General features: G+C 45.1%; 1 protein-coding gene across 1 annotated transcript; it reads left to right on the top strand.

Annotated features, from left to right (window-relative positions):
* Window positions 1-9,629: 9,629 nt before the first annotated feature.
* THITE_2090271 (uncharacterized protein) lies at window positions 9,630-10,543 on the top strand (the record flags this gene model as incomplete). The annotated part of the gene is made up of 4 exons (XM_003655047.1): window positions 9,630-9,748; window positions 9,815-10,036; window positions 10,093-10,159; window positions 10,214-10,543. The coding sequence occupies 4 exons, from the start codon at window positions 9,630-9,632 to the stop codon at window positions 10,541-10,543; spliced, it is 738 nt and encodes a 245-aa protein (XP_003655095.1).
* Window positions 10,544-17,592: the final 7,049 nt, after the last annotated feature.

The raw sequence follows: 17,592 nt of genomic DNA, 5'->3' as shown, positions 1-17,592 counted from the left end.
GATAGGTAGAGGGTAGGATATAGTCTAGGACTTTAGCCTATAAATAATAGATTAAAAGACTATATGCTCTAATTGTAGATTTTTCTTAGCTTTGACTTTAGCTCTAAGAAACTTAGTCCTATATAATAGAAACTATTTATCTAGAGGGCAAAAGTGAAAAGAAAAAGGTATAAATGACTATAAGGCCCTTAAGAGTAGGATTACCCTTTAGGAAGAAAACTTAGATATTAGCGAAAAAGAATAAAGTCCTAAGGGCTAAAAACAAGTAAAGGACAGTAGATAGACGAAGACTAAGTGAGATATAGCTAACGGAGATATTATTAGCGAATAGGAAGCTAATATAATAATAGGTATTAGGAAGGAAATATAGTTAAACGCTAGTAAAACTATTAAAGGCGGTAGCTTCTACGCCCTCCCCCCTTTCTAGAATATATATCCTTATACGTCTAGAGGGCTAGTATTAAAAACTAGGTAGTTTTCTATAAGGGATTTCGACAATAAGCTTTTAACGAAGTTGCTCTTTCTTTACCCTCTTTATAGTCGAGCAAGTCTAGCTAGCCTAAGGTACTATAATATAACTAGAGGTTTCTTCTTCGAAAACCTCCTCTTTAATTATAATTGTAGTATCCTCTATACTATCTTCTCTTAGTAACCTATCGTCGTAATCGCTTATACTATAGACGTCGTTGTAATCTAGAACTATAATGCTATTATAGGGAAGCCTATTTAGGTAATTAGTATAGCTACTTAGGCTAGTAAAGACATAAGTATAGTCCCCTTTCACCTAGTTGAGACTAGTACTATTAGCAACGCTATATTCCCCTTTACTATCGTTAATAGACGTTGAGTAACGTATATTTATAGAATTTCGCCTCCTATCGCTATAGCCTTCGTTACTAACCTCGTTATAATACTTACTGTTATAGCGCTCCTCTCTATAATAGAATAGGGTTGATCTATCTACTTCTAGCTAGACGTTATCTAGCTTAAAGAATTTCTTTATATAGTTCAGAGGATATAGTATCTAGATAGGTACACTATCTAGAGTTTTTAGAAAGTAAATGTCCTAATCTTTGATTATCTAAATATAGAATGGGCTAAACTAATGGTATTCTAGCTTCTAAACTAAGCTTATATCCAACTAGTGTATATTATTGTAGACAAGGACGAGATTATCAATGGATATAACTATATTTTTAGGGTAAAACTTATATTTATAGGCCTTATTATAATGTTTAACTATCTTTTCGTAGGCTATAGCAACCTATTCAATAGCAATCTTATAATTGTACTCTACTTCTTAGAGGATATAGGTATAGAAGGTAATAAGCTTTGTATAGACCTTTATAGAATCTTCTTCCTTCGACTAGATATAGATAGAGTCCTAGGTAAGAATTCGCTATATAAGAATATTACACTCGACTAGACTAATAAGCTTATAATTGTAGGTAAGAAAGAAAGGAGATATTCTATAAGAGCCTTTAACAGTCGTATAATCTATATATAAGATATATAGAAGGAGCTTCCTTTACCTCTTTCCTATACTATTAGTCATTTTTATAAATAAGGTAGTAATTAGGATATAGCTAGCCTTATTTACGCTATTTATATACGAATTGTATAGTAAGATAATAACTTTTTAATACCTAGTTTACAAAGGATCTCTTTAACTTCGCCTTTAAACTTAGAGCCTCTATCGACAACTATAACTATAGGGTAACCCTAGCAATAAAGGATATACTATAAGATAAAGGACTTAATGAACTTGGAGGACTTGTTTAGTAGGATCTTAGCCTCGATATATCCTATAAGATCGTTGCGAGCCTCGACAAAGAAACACTTCTTTTCTTTATAGCTAGACGGTATATATTAGATATTAAGGTGCTATTTAGCAAAAGGGAAAGGCGAAGACGCTATATAACCTACTACTTCCTTGAACCTTTAGGCATTGTATACTTAATATAGGGCGTAAGCCCAAATCTAGTTCACTATATCTTTGTATATACTATACTAATAGTAGTAGTTCATTACCTATCGGTATATTAGCTCTCTCCTATAATAGCCAACCTTATTGTAACACTAGTCGAAGATTAAATACCTCTCCTTAGAGGTGTCAACAACGTACTTATAATACTATATATAATTTATACTTTAGAGAAAAAGGTAACAATCTTCAACGAAGTACTTTAACGCTTCCTTTTTAAGCTAACGTCGCTTCTAATATAGACTATAGCTAAGTAGAGCTTCTATCGTCGATAGGAAGTAGGTAATGTCCTAGGAACGCTAAGAGTAACTATCCTAAAGACAGATAAGTTCTAGCTTCCCCTCTAGATATAAAGTCTCTTTACTTATATAGTTGATAAAGATCTAAGCGTCGACCTAGTTGTCGATATCCTCCTCTAACTCCTTCTCTATATAGTTAGAGGGCCTAGGTGGCTTATAGAACAATGTATTAGCTACAACGTTTTTAGGACCTAGGATATATTTAACTTCGAAGTCAAATAGGCGGATCTAGGCAATCTAGCGTATTATAAGAGTATCTAGAATATCGTTTATAGTACTATTAAGCTAATGGACTAGAACTAGAGTATCGGTCTCTATAGTGAAATATATACTAAAGAGGTAGTAGCGAAAACACTTTAGGAGGAAGAATAGTCTCTTTAGCTCTCTCTTTATAATATTATACCGCTTCTCTACCTCTAACTAGATGCTATTCTCGAACCTATATAGGTGTCTTTTACTATTAGGACCAACTTACTTAAGTACACCTCTCTAGCTAAGGATATTAACGTTATAAACTAGAAAGATTATACTATACTATAGATTGCTATAGACGAGCGTTGTAAAGACTAGTATAGTAGTGATTTTCTCCTTTAGCTCGTCCATTGCCTTCTACTTAGTAGGCCTCTAAGTCTATTTAAAGTCCTTCTTTATTAGAGTATAAAGAGGAATTGCAATGATTGTAAAGCCTTTAATCTAGATCTAATAGTATCTAACTATTCTAATAAAGGTATATACCTCCTTAACGTTAAAACAGGTCTTCTACTCTTTTATCTTAATCACCTTTACTTCTTTAGGAAGGTATCTATTAGGTATATAAAGATAACTAAGTAGGACCGCTTTCGGCTATACCTACTTCAACTTTACTATAGTAATAGTTGTATCTACTAGCTCTATGTTTAGTAACACTATATCGATATTCTTAAGATACTTGACAATAAATTTGCAATATCCCCCTTTATCTAGATGGCTATTATAATTAGATCAAGGACCTTTCATTATAATATCGTCTAGATAGACTCGATAGACATCTAGGATAAGGTTACCAAAGATCATTGTTATAGCCTACTAAAACTAGGCAATAGAATTTATACCTTTTATTAGCAATATATATATATAGAAGAGACCAATTAGTATTGAAAAGGTTATTAAATTGTAGCTCTACTTATTGAGATTAACCTAGTTGTAACTAGAGAAGAGATCTAAAAGAGACATTAGCTTATAGCTATTAAAGTCCTTACTAAATTCCTCTATAGTAGGTAGGATAAAAGCGTTATAGATCGTTATAGCATTAGCCTTTTAAACATTATTAATAAGCTATAATCCACCGTCCTTCTTAAAAATAAAGAACTAATTATTATAGTAGTTCGTATAGCTATACTCAATGATCCTATATATCTACCTTTCTCTAAGTAGATTAATGACCTTTTATATTAGCGGCTTTAGAATTGGAATAGACTTACTTTACTAGGCCTTATATAGGATAGTTTTAATATACTAGGGTAGAACAATATCCTTATAGATACGCCTATACTTAGTAAAATCCTATATAAGTGTAGCTTCCTAATTTCATAAAATCTTAGTAAATATCTCCTTTTCTAGCTTATTAAGGAATCTATCTATAGTAGCAAGTATCGTTTAAAGGCGTTTCTTAGTAAGCCTCGAGCCTAGCTTAAGATCTAAGAAACAAGGGACTATAAGATTATCCTATTCCTTCTTGAACTATATCTTTGCTTTAGCCTTTATAAGCTACTTCTCTCGCTATAATAAGTCTCCCTTTAATATAGAGCTATCTAATAGTGCTAAATCGACTAGCTAAACCTTGTTTATAATATTCTTCTAAAGTATAAACGTCTTTAAAGTACGTTTAACCTTATACTCGAATTCTCGCCTTAGCCTCTAGTTGGAAAAGGGGTTTTCAACTAGGGTCCCCCTCTTCCCTTTTAAATAGGACAATAATTCGATCTTTATCTATTTAGATAGAGAAGATAAAGAATAAGAACGTACAATATAAAAAAGAGTATTAAGGAGTAGTATATAGGACTTCTATAAAACGAAATGAAAAACCGCTTTATCTATATTATTATTAAGGAAACTAAGGGCAGTTTTACCTTCCTCTATCTCTATTTAGCCAAAGATTCTTTTAGGACTCTTTGTTAATCTCTATAATTACTCCTAAATAGCTAATTACGTTAAAGATAGTAAACGATTCTACTAGGCAATCTTCTTAGAGACAATGTATACCTAGACTATCTTTCCCTTTATAAGTAGATTAGTAGTAATTAGGTTGCTATTATAGTAATCGAAGGTTAGAGTAGTATCTTTAACGAATAGTATACTAAGAATTGCTTTATATCTACTAGCGGTATCCTTAGTTATAAAGAAGTAAAGGTTAATACCGACTCTACCTAGGTAAAGAGTAACTTAGGTCTCTCTAAAGAATAGTACTAAGCTGTAAAGACCCTTTGAAATAACCTTAGTAGGCTAGTATAGTAGTATATACTTCTTGATAATACTTATTAAGATATAGTTGTACTTTAGACTAAAGTCGATTAAGGCAAGATATTTATTATAATGACCTTTCTCGAACTAGATATATAGAGTAGAAAGCGACTATACTCTTATTATTATATTAAGTTCTATATACTATAAGACTAAAAGCGTTAAGATAGACTTCTAGAGTAGGGTATAGATATAATCGTCAACGTCTTTAGGTAGACCCTTATAAATCTAATGCTTTTAGAGGCTTTCTATATAGATATTTTATATACTATCTTTAGTAATTCTAAAGATCGCTAGAACCGTCTTAGTCTAACTAGAGCAAAGACTATTAAATATATTTACATTAGTATATAGAGCTTATATATAGACCTCTATATCTTTTAGTATAGTAGCTAGTCTATTAGGCTTAGGAATACTAGACCCCTTATAGTCGATAACCTCGATATCAGTGGAAATACCCTATAGATATATAATTAGAATGTCCTTATACTTAGGCGAGATATAGACTAAGTCGTTAAAAGTTAGACTAGCCTTCGCCTTTATTATAGTATAGATTATATCCTTTATATATAGAGGTAATGTAGTAACCTTTAGTATAGGCGGCTTAGACTATAGCTCCTCTTTCTTTAGCTAATTCACTGTAGTTAGGTTCTTAAGAATAGTTATATAAAGAGGCTCCGCTAGAGGTGTAGGAGTATCGTCTATCTAGAAGTTATCTTCTCTTTTGTCCTTAGCGAATTAACGTTTAATAGGCGGTATACCTTAAAGTATAATCTCTACTTCCTCGTCTACTTCCTCTTTAGCTTCTCTCTTAGTCTAGTTAGAGAGAGGAAGAGGTAGTCGGTGAAATTCGTTAGCTTATAGTATAGGCTATAGGACAATCTTCTAAGTTAAGATATAACCCCCCTTTGTTAGAACTATATAAAACGACAATTGATTAAATGCTATATAATAGAAGGCGGAGGTGAGCTTAGGCTCCCCTTTGTATATAAGACGATTAATCGTTGTCTAGACGGTCGTAGGCTTTTAATATAGCTTAGGCTACTAAAGGTAGTACTTATTTAATACTAGGGATATATCTAGCTTAAACAGATAGCCATTTAGGCACTTATACTTGTAATAGTACGCCTAATATATAAGGTAGCTATTATACTATAGGCAATAGGCTATATATATAAAGACGAGCTAGTTAATTTTACTAACCTCTTATATACTATTAATATCTACCTTTATAAAGGTAATCGTCTTAGCTAGTATATAGCCCTTCTTGCTCCTATTACTAAGGTAGTAGTCTATACCCTTATAATATTTTAGTCCTATAGCTATAGCTTTTATAGCTTCTATATATTCGAGGACTATATAGTTAGAGTCACTGTAATAGTAGCAATAGCTAGAGCTTATAGGTCTACTATAGCTAGGAGGACGATTATCAATATATAGGCTAGTAACAAAGCTAATACGTCTCTCCTATAAGCGGCTCTGCTACTAGAAATACGTTTAAAGAACCTTAATCTCGTTAAAAGTAGGATCGATTCTATATAAATAAAGGGCCTCGATCTTCTATTTAAACTACTTAGCGATCTTCTACTTCTAGATATATAGACGTTAGAGCTAATTAGCTAGATCGTCGATATCGTTGGGCGTAGGTATAAAAGCTTTCTTTAGCTTTTCCTCTTCCTAGTCCTATAACTTAGAGGTCGTTTTAACAATAGGCGTAGCTAAAGGCGAGTAGTACTTCTATAGATCGATCTTACGTTTATAGGTCTTAAGAAAGAGGTCGTCTACGTTAAGACCCTTCTAAAGAGTATTTTGAACGAACTTAAGGAAGTCTACCTACTTTATAGTATAGATAGAGTCTTTATTGTCCTTCTTCTAGGTATGTCAACGGTCTTTAAGAGCTACCTAGATTCGCTAATTGAGTATACGCTATATAGTTAAAACGATTATATACTATAACTTTTTACGAACTTTAATAGGGGCAACAATATATATATAGTCGATTAACTCAAAGTAGTTATAGATAACTTTGCTAACTAGCTAGTATCTCCTTTTAATTAGATTATAAAGGTAACCTCTATTACTATACTACTTAGGATCATTGCCCTTTTAGCACTTTAAGAACTTAGTTTTAAAAGCTACCTAGGTCTCTTAGTCCTTTTTCTCTTAGTAATAGATAATAAGCTAGATTATAGTATTATACTAAAGCTTAAATAGGTATATATAGGTCTTGTTATTAGTAACCTAATAAGCTTTATATATCTCTTTAAAGGTCTCGATCTATTATATAGTATTCTAACTAAAGAAGCGGCCCTATAGGCTAGCCTTCGCTAAGGTTAGAAAGGTTACGCTAAACGTAGTAGTAAGAATATACTTAGTTATCTTCTTTAGAGTTTTAGCTTTAGAGAGACTAGAAGGTATTACCGTAGGTACCTCTATATAGATAGGCAGAGTAGAGGTATTTAGTAAAGATAGAAGGGGTGTCTATATATACTATTTTAGCTAGGTCTTCTTCGCTTAATATACTTTAGAAAGGCTATAAGACAGATATATCTTTAGACTCTCCCTTAGAGGTTAGTATTAGGATTAATAGCGTTGTAGAGGTCAACGGGATTCCTAAAGCTTCTATAGATATGTTAGGAGTGGGGGCTCCTAGAAGGAAGGGGGTATACGTTGAAGTGACGGAGTACGAGCAAGGCACAAGCAGAGCACGCGCTATAGGGTAGCTATAGGTAGGGGGGTGCGGGTGGTTGCATTGAACGCTAGCCTCTCTCACTGCCTGTGGGTTCTATCCTCCTTATCTCTCCCATCCTAGCCCTCGATCTTCCTCTATATTGGCTAGCCTCTATTTCTAGGCTCGTAGATCCTTTCCTAGGCCATCCTATAGCGCCTATATAGCTCTCTGAGTGCGCCCAATCCACTCTGTTGCCGACCCAATGTCTCAGTTCCCCGTACTTGCTCAGCCTAATGCCTCGCACTTCGCTCAGCTCTATGCCCCTCCGATCGCTCCTCTGGGTGGCTCGCGTGATTAGGGCTACTGACGTGCGCCCTAGTGGCGTACGCAGATGACTTGCGTAGTGCCCTGTGGTTGGCTAGGCTGCGCTAGGTGCCGGATGCAGGGCGAGGTGGTCGGGCCAAGGGTTGTGCCAGGTGCTAAGGCGCGTTCCGAGGGCTGTGCCGGGTGCCGAGGCGGGTCCCGCGGGTTAGGGTGGTTCCGGGGCATAACAAGATAGTATATATATATATCGCTAGAGTCTAGTTATTAGGCGTTTAACTATCGTCTTTAAGAAAGGCAACGACTATATCGATAGACTATAAAAAGACTAATATATATACTTCTATAGGAATATCGACTCCTTCGACGTTTATCTAAAGGAAGAAAATCTCTTAAAAAGCTAAGTTCCTTTAGAATATATAGTCTAAATACTCTAAAGGATAACTATAGGTTCTTTATAGATTATCTAGATACCTTTAGCAACTAATATACTAAACCTAACTAGTGTAATAGCAATAAGAGTATAGCTTTTAAAAAGAAAAGTAAAAGTCTATACTAAGACCTTGTATCTAATATAAAACAATGCTAGATATACTATTAGAAGGAGCTAAGTGTTGTAAAGGTATAGCTTTAAGCTTAGAAGCTTATAAGTAGCTACTATATTTAACCGCTTTTGCAACTAGTTCGGCTAAACCGAAGAAGAAAATGATAATCAATGAAAATTCTGCCCCTATCTCTATTTAGGAGGATAGAACTATCGTCTTTCGATTAGGTTAACGTTTTATAACCGTTATATCGATAATAATAAAGCCTTAATAGGTCTTCGAAGTATTAGGGATAATAGGATATCTTTTCGATACCTTATATTATCTAGGTAAAGGAAAGTCTTCTAAGACAAGGTCTTAATAGACCTTTAGAACGTATATACTTCAATAGGTTTCTACACCTCCTAGAGATACTAGTATCGATATACTAAAGCTTCAATAGGTTGGCTATATCGTCGTTATATAGCTATCAATATAGTATTGAGAAGAGCAGCGAAGTGGGGCCATGCAGGATGCAGAGGCATGTGTATTGAGAGAGGTGCTCCTCTCAAGCTGGGTGGGAGGAGCGCCGAGGTCTATATACATGTGTGGGCAGAGCTGACATGTGCCCCCTGAGCGCAGGGAGCCTGGCAGATAGAGTCACGTGTGCACTAGCACGCGACACACCCCCCAGACAGACTCTCAGGAGGCTGTCTGTGGAACACGCATGCTGGGCACTGACTCTGGAGCTCGCACTGCCAGGCGCATTGAACTGTGGCCTCCGGTATTGATCCCACCATTGCGCGCAGCCGCCGCCATTGTGCAAGTTGTCCGCGCGCCATTGTGTACGCGTTGTGGCGCGTGCGTTGGCGAATTGCGTGCTGCGCTGAATGCGGTCAGACCCAGGGGCGCCAAAGTTGACATTCAGGGGCGCTGTCGTTGGCATTGTTGCGAGCGCCATTGATCGCATTGTGCGCAGTTCCCAATTGCGCAGCGCGTTCCATCCCCATCCTCCATTCAGGCGCGTATCTTGAATCGTGCCGCCTCGATTGTGGGTGCAGGTTGCGCAATTGAGCATTGCGATCATTCGCATGTGTGCCATTGTGGCCTTTGTTGCCCAACGTCTTGAATGCACGCCCACCATTGCTACCCATTGTTGCATTCGCGCCATGCAGACAATACCGCAGTGCCGCAGGCCGGTCGATGGCTGCACTCCTGGAAGTATTTAATCATGGTGAGTGCGCCTCAAACCATCTCCCGAACTCTTCCTCTGCAGACCGCGAGCAACAGCAGCAGCATCAGCAACAACAACAACATCAACAACAACAACCATGCCGTCCTCTGCTCGCCTCGCCGCTCTCGAGAAGGCCCGCGCCGCCAAGGCGGCCAAGAACAAGCCTCCCCCGCTCCCGGCCACCCCCACCAAGGCTGGCGCTGGCGCCAGCAAGAAGTGAGCACACCACAATCTGCCCGACTGGCGCGGCGCGTACATCCGCGTCTCTGACACTTGCAGCAGGACCCCCGCCACGCCGAAGACCCCCTCCAAGCGTGCGGCGCCCCCCTCCTCCTCCTCCTCCTCTTCGGAGGATGAGGAGGAGGAGGGCGCCCTGAGAGAGCAGCCCTGCCTGGGTTGCCTGAAGTCCGCCATGCGCGGCAAGAGCTCTGGGGAGTGCCGGGAGGCCCCCGGCAAAGCGGCCCGGTGCGCGCGCTGTGCGCGCGGCAAGAAGTGTCGCTCCATGTAAGTCTGTCAGCACAGTTGCAAGGCGCACGGTACTGATGAATCAGCCCCGCGAGTGTGCTCCCCGCCGCCAAGCACTTCCTGGCCCTGATGCAGGGGCGCCAGGAGCCCAAGGCCAATCTCGTGAGTACAAATGAAAAGACAAAGGAAAAGAGCTAGTCTGACTGTGTGTGGTAGGACCAGAAGACGCTGCGCGCCACCCTGCGCGCCCTCCTCGCCATGGAGTGCGAGGACGCCGACGCCGAGGATGACGACGACGATGACGACGAGCGCGCGCCCGCGCCCGCCAAGGGCAAGGGCAAGGGCAAGGCAAAGGCGGCCGCGCCCACCAAGAAGTCCAAGAAGGCCAAGAAGGCCAAGAAGGAGGAGAGCGAGGAGGAGGACGAGGATGAGGACGAGAGCGAGGAGGAGGCTGCTCCGGGCTTTGACCCGGAGGCGCTGGCGCGTGGTGTGGCGGCGGCGGTGCTGGCCGCCATGACTCCCAAGAAGAAGAAGGGTGGCAAGTAGTTCCGCGTTGTTGTTTGTTGTTTCGCGGGTGCGGGCACCCCCCAGTCTGTTTTGCGCCGGCGTGCGCTCCTGTGTTTAGTTTGTTTTTTACTCAAGCCTTGCGTTCCTGTCCCCCTGATCGTCTCCCTGCACCATATGACGCACATCCTGCAGGTTGAGGAGCTCCCTGAAGTGCTCGAACTTCTGGCGAGTCAACACCTTCGTAAGCCCATCTGCAGGCATCTCAGCAGTTGGCAAGTACGCGACCTCGAAAGATCCCTTCGCGTGTTCCTGACGCAGCCACATGTTGTGGATGTCAACATGACGCAGGCGAGTGCTGATGCGTTCGTTCTCTCCCACCACGAGCCGGATGGTCTGCGTGTTGTCACAGAACACAGTCCAAGGCACACCCAGCTCAAGTTGCAGGTCGCTGAGGAAACGCTTGAACGCCATTGTCTCCCGCGCTGCGGTGGACAGAGCGAGGAGCTCCGCCTCCGTAGACGAGGTGGTGACTGTATCTTGGCGCGCAGCCTTCCAATGAACGAGCCCACCGAACAGAGAGATGAGATAGCCTTGTGACGACCTGCGCGTATCAGGATCATCCGCATGCGACGCGTCCCCTGCGATGAGCAAGATTTGCGTGGGAGCAGCATCCTGCGGCACACCCCCGAACTGAATAGCGAGGAAGCGCGTGCCAAACAGGTAGGAGATTGCATGCTTTGCAGCATCAATGTGTGTCCCCGAGGGGTTCGTCAGGAAGTGCGAGAGCAACGATGCCGGGAACGCGACCTCCGCGCGCAGTACGACCGCGGCGTAGAGTAGCGATCCAACAAGCTCCTGGAACAGCCTGATCTGCGCTCGAGTGGCAGTGCCAGTGAACTTGCGGAGTTCCATTACAGGGAGAGGGATGCTTGGAAAGGTGATTTGATCCGCGAGACCGAAGCGCTTCGCAATCTTCTCGATGTACTGGTCAAGGCAGAGCCAGATCTTGCGTTGCGCGCGGTCGCGGATCACCCTGATGCCCAGGAACCAAGCCACGTCCCCCTTTTCGTGCACTTCGTACTTCGCTTTCAGAGCGTCGATGATCCTCTGAGCTGTCTCCGCGTGGTCTCTGTGGTAGAAGACTAGGTAGTCGTCCACGTAGAACAGCACGAGCACGCGCCGTTGGCGATCGAAGAACAAGCATGGCTCCTCAGGCGAAGCTGTGAGGCCGAGCTTCCGAAGTGTGCCGGAGAACTCTCGGTACCAGAGCAACGGAGACTCTCGCAAGCCGTACAGAGCTCTCTGCAGTTCCACAAGAAATCCAGGCTCTTCGAACCCCTCAGGCATCTCGCAAACAACACCCTCAGGCAGGTCCGCATTCAAGAACGCCTGCGCTACGTCGAACTGCTTGACCTCAAGATCAAACTGCGCGGCGATAGCCATCATTGTGCGGAACGAGCGCGCTGCGAGTGTGGCTGCATAAGTGCTTTGCAGAGTAGTGAGCTCCTGAAGGTCGCCTCGAACGCAGATGCGAGACTTGCACTTCTCGAGGTTGCCATTCTGATCGAACTTGTAGACGAAAACCCACTTCAGAGGGAGTGGTCTTCCTTTGAAGGTCTCGCGCCGAATCTTGCGCCATGTCTTCCTGTTGACGAGATTGCGAATCTCTTCCTCAGCCGCTTTGATGAACTCGGGCCCTTGAGGGTGGTTGGCGAGATCCCTCCAGCGCTTAGGAAGCTTGGCGAGGTCGTCAAAATGCACCCGGGGCCTGCTTGGCGTTGCCCCAGGACGCGCGTCACGATGTTGGCGGACTGCCGCCGCGAAAACCGCATGCAATGTGCGGTGCTGGATGCTGTCGCCCTCCTGCAGAGCGATTACAGGGTCATCCAAAAATGTGTGGCTGAACGAATGCCACGCGTGCTGATCTGGTACGTCGATGCTCTCCTCATGGTACATGGGGGCTGCGAAGCACACCAGACCGCCGCTTCCGCCTGCACCGCCGCCGGGAGACTGTCTACGGATCCGTCTTGAGTAACGAGTTGGTGGTCCGTATACCTTGCGCACGTACTTGCGCTTCTCCCTCGCTGGCGTGGCTGCGGGTGTTCCAGAATCAGGCTGAGAACCATGGTTTGAGGCGTCTTCCCAGTCGTCTGGAGCCTCTGGCTGATCGCCAGGGCGGTCGACCTCCTCTTCACTGCTAGGAGTATCGACTGCGGCAGCACTTGCCGTCGTGCTGCCCTGGCTGGCACTCCTAGTTGTGCCGCCAGCGACGCTGCTACTGGCGTCTCCGATAACTGCATCAGGGGCCTCCGATGATGCAGTTCCCACCGGTCTGCTGTCACTGCTAGCACCGTGATCAGCAGGGGGGCCGCTCCCTCCAAAACCGTCCGGGCGTTCCTGGCGCGGCTCCGGTGTTGGTTCTGGAGTGTAAAGACCACCAGTGGGCTCCTCACCCGAACTCTGGCCGCGATGCTCGAGTACTTCCGCACCCCCCAGACAGGATGGAGAGTGGGGAGGAGCCTGCCCTTCCGGTTCCCGTTCAGTCACACCCCCCAGATGTCCTGGAGAGCCGGGAACCGTCACTGGGTCTTCATGGGCATCTGTAACTCCGAACGGCACTGCCTCGGCGTCCCGAGGCTCTATGGGGAGTTCGATGAGCTCAACAACCTTTCTGGCGACTGCCACCGATTGAGCATCAAGCTGCTCCTCTCCCTCCCGGTAGAACGTGCGTTCGTCAAAGGTCACGTTGCGCGTTGTGATGACCTTCCTGAGTTTCGGTACCCAGATGCGGTAAATGTTGGACGCCCTGTATCCAACAAGATACCCGATGTGCGCTCTGGGCTTGACCTTCCCAGCACGCCTCTCAATCCCCTTTTCGCGTTCCTTCGTCAGCGGGTACGCTCGGCAGCCGTACGCATAAACGCCGCCCCAGTTAGGGCGCAGGTCGGCAGTCAGGGAATGCACGAGACCGGGCTGATACCAGCGAAACCAGTGTCTGAACCAAGAGTCGAGCACCTCGTTCGGTGAGCGGTAGTTGCGAGCGCGACTTGGGCTTATGCCGTGCAAGTACGCAGCTGCAACCGTCGACTCTGGCCACAGGTTCTGAGGAAGTCCGGCGCCCGTGAGCATTGCAAGGCTCTTTGTGATAAGTTCTTTGCCTGCGCGTTCTGAACCGCCGTTGGGCTCCTTGGTATCCGAAGGCGTAACCTCCAAGTCGATGCCCTGCTCCTGCGCCCAGAGCTCGTACGCTGTGTATCCCTTGATGCCAATGACACTGGTGTCGCCATCCTGCCTGATCTTGCAGATGGGCAGCCCGAATTGGCGTTTCACCCAGCGTTCGAAGCGGACGAGCTCATCGTACACACTGTCGTGCGTCTTGCGTATGAGTGGAGTCGCGAAAAGCTTCCCACTGTACTCGTCCTTGATGACCAGCAGCCAGTTCGAGCCGTCAAGTGCCCTCGGAAAGTCGAACAGGTCCCAAGAGACCCTCCAAAATGGGCGTGGTGACGGCTTCGATGGTGGGCGGCGCGAAATAACCTGTTCCGCGTATGCCTGCGCGCATACCTCGCATTCCAGTCTGCGAGGCCCGCGAATCCGCACACCTCTGGCGTTCAAGACGAGATGTTCCAGCGCCTCTGAACTCAGATGACCAGATCTGATGTGCCAGAGAGCAGCTGGGTCTTCTCTCTCTGGGAGCGGGTCCTTGGAGGGCCTGCTCCTCCCAAAGTTCTTCACAACTGCAGCGCTCAAAGTCACAAGTCCGGCAAAGCTTCTGGGGAGCACCCGAAGGGCATCAGAGTAGGAGGAAAGAGCATTGTATTGCAAGAAGGTCAGGTTGAACTTCTCGACCAGCTGCCTGAGTACAATACTCTTCTCCAAAGTTCCCCAACGCAGCGTGCAATCCAGACCGCAGTACCAAGCGCCCTGCGCTCGAAGGCGTCTCTCAGAGACAATGTTGACGTGAAAGCCCTCGACGACAGCAACGTTGTCTATGACAAGGTCCTCAGTGTTCGGGCCGCGCGCGCCGTTCAAAACGTTCTTGATGATCCATTTGCCGCGGCCAGAGATTGGGAAGGATGTGGTGCCTGCCTCAACAGTCTCACCGCTCGTCTTGACGAACGTGCCAGGGACAAGGAGAGCCCTGTCATTGACGAGATTGACCGCTCCACAGTTGTCAAACAGAATGCACTTGCTGAGCGGGTGTGGGCCAAACTCGAGAGATGCGAACACGCCACGCGCTCCTTCGAGCTCGCTTGCGATCGCTGGGTCGATGACAGCGTGCACCTGGAGCGCTCCCGGAAATGAAGGACCCGCGCCACTATTGGAACTAGTGGTCTTGGCGTTTGACGATGCGTTCTGGATCTTCCAACCGAGCTTCTGGAGCTCCACTCGAAGGTCGTTCCAGCGCTCCTTGGCGAATCGTTGGCGCACTGCATTCACCGCGTCGTTTGGGAGCGTCACGCCGTTCAGGGATTCCCCTGTCAGAGCGTACCGAAGTTGCCGACATTCCGAGGGAAACCACCAGTGGCGAAAAGTCTTCGGCTTGCACGGGCAGTCGCGGTTCTTCTTGCGCTTCTGACTGCCCTTCTGACCGTTCTGCGCTCCTGGAAGCACGGGGTAGGCTCCAGGCTTCGGGTGGACCACCGCTTCAGCCTGGAGGATCGCCTCGAGTGAGAGAGCCAAGTCGAGAAGGGTTGGTCCTTTGCCGCCGAGCTTCTCAGTCACACTGATATCCTTCAGCATGCGAGTCGCCCACTCTGGATCCAAGCGTCTCTGCACAGTCTTGAGGAATGTGGTGACGGCTGTTGCGTCGGTGACTGCGGCGATGTTGGCCGCCCTTGCGCGGTGGAGGACCGACATGTACTCGAGAATCCAGGTCCTGGGTTCGACGCCGCTCTGGCTGCCTCTGGCAAGGACAGTTGCGTACTCCTCGGCAAGCGCAGTGAAAGTAGCGCTGTTGGAGGGTGCGATAATCTTGCGCAGCGTCTGTATAAACCCGCGTGTGCCGGTGACGTTCTCGGCCTCCATGATGTCGTGTGCGGTGTGTGCGTAGCGGTCGCTGACAGACACGTTGATCATCTCGCGGAGCTTGTTGACGGCACGGAACGCCGCAGTGTCGATGGCGGACTTCGAGAACGCCTCGCACAGCTTGAGGAATTCACGGCGGATCTCCTCCTCAGTAGGATTGGTTGACTGAGGTTCCTCGCCACGGGTGGTGGGATCGGCTGCCTTCCAGGCTTGCAGTGCAGTGTGCCACGCCTGAAGATGGCGGTCCTGGACCGCCTGACGTGCCGCACCCTGGGTGGGCTGCACAGGAAGGCCGAGCATCTCAGCCTCGGTGGCGAGCTCGGTGTCTGGGTCGATGATGTGCCAGACACGCAGGTTGTTGGCCTCTTGGCGAACAGCAGAGATCCATCTTGGCCAGTCCTTGGGGCTGTCGAGGGTTGGAAGCGCTGCAACAGCAACGGTGACGGTTTTCTCAGTTTCGAGTGTCATCTTGAAGCAAACTGAGGTGTGCTGCGTTGTTCAGACTGAACGATGGGGGTGATGTGAACTTGTGGGAGTTGTTGACGATCGAGAAAACTGGAAGTGGTTGTTGGAGAAAAGAAGAAGGATGGCCCCAACTGGGCTACACCGCTGTTATGAGTGTTGTGCGCGAACCGGGCTCATAACTGAGAAGAGCAGCGAAGTGGGGCCATGCAGGATGCAGAGGCATGTGTATTGAGAGAGGTGCTCCTCTCAAGCTGGGTGGGAGGAGCGCCGAGGTCTATATACATGTGTGGGCAGAGCTGACATGTGCCCCCTGAGCGCAGGGAGCCTGGCAGATAGAGTCACGTGTGCACTAGCACGCGACAAGTATTATATAGTTCTATAATCTTAAAAGACTTTATAGTCTATATTATCCTATTTAGATATAGAGCTAAGCTCCTCCTTAATTAAGCCCCTATTTAAAATAGTGTAAAACCTTTATATTAATCTACCCTACTATACCTAAGACTAGGTATACAAGATAGCTCCTAAAGGAATATAGTATCCCTCTAGACGGATAAAGATAGTGTATATCAAGTAGTAGGAAGGATGTCTTCTAAAAGGAAGATATATAGCTTAGGTACGTCTAGTAGGGTATAGTAGGAAGATAAAAGACAATAAGAATATAGTTAGAGCTTAATAGCTCGAATGTCCATTGTCTAGATAGAGGTAGAACAACGAAAGGAGAGGCTTAGCAGCCTTCCTAAAAGAAGGAGAACTATCAACGTAGTGTCAACGAACGTATATTGACAACTGCTTAATATCTTGCTTAATAACGAAGAAGATAAGCTTAGCCCACTTAAATATATATGATCAGAGGGCTAGACCCCCTAGCAACGAATGTAATGTACTAAAACGAATAGAAAAACTAGGTCCCTATGTCTAGGTAGTCTATTACCCTAATTCAATATCTATAAGCTATTTAATAGCTAAATAGAGCGATATTGTTTAGTCTATTTAGAGGAGCAATGTTGTTGTTCGATCTGTTTAGAGCTATACTTGGCTCCTAGGCGGCCTAGTTGGTATTACGCCCTTCGCTCTAGTGTTTAGGAGTAGCGCTTAGCTCCTAGGCGGCCTACTTAGTACTATGCCTATTGGTATAGTGTTTAGTGCCTAGGCTAGCATTACACCTATTGATATAATCTTGATCCTAGTGTTTAGTACCTAGATTTTATACCTATTAGTGTAATACTACCTAGTTCAAAGGCTATAGCGCCTTTAAAAGCTATACTACCTGAACTACGGCTAGTCAATGTGATTTATCGCCTCTATCGCTCTTAGAGTCGTTGTTAATCGTAGTTCTAGATCTCTTTATATAGAGCCTATTCGCTTTAGCTTATAGAGATGAATCGCTCTTTAAGTTCGCTTCTATATACACTTTAACGTAAAGTCTAGCCTCCTAGTCCTCTAGCGCGTTCTCTAAATATAGGTAGTAATATAGCTCAGTTATATAGAAGTGGTTATAAGTATAGTACTAGGGTATATCTGAGGACTACGCTATAGGAATAGTAGGTATAGAAGCTGTACTAAGCTTCCGTTTAGCTTATAATCTTCTACCT

Source organism: Thermothielavioides terrestris, chromosome 4, assembly GCF_000226115.1.
Source record: "Thermothielavioides terrestris NRRL 8126 chromosome 4, complete sequence".
NCBI lineage: Eukaryota > Fungi > Ascomycota > Sordariomycetes > Sordariales > Chaetomiaceae > Thermothielavioides > Thermothielavioides terrestris.
This window is presented reverse-complemented; position numbering and strand designations above follow the sequence as displayed.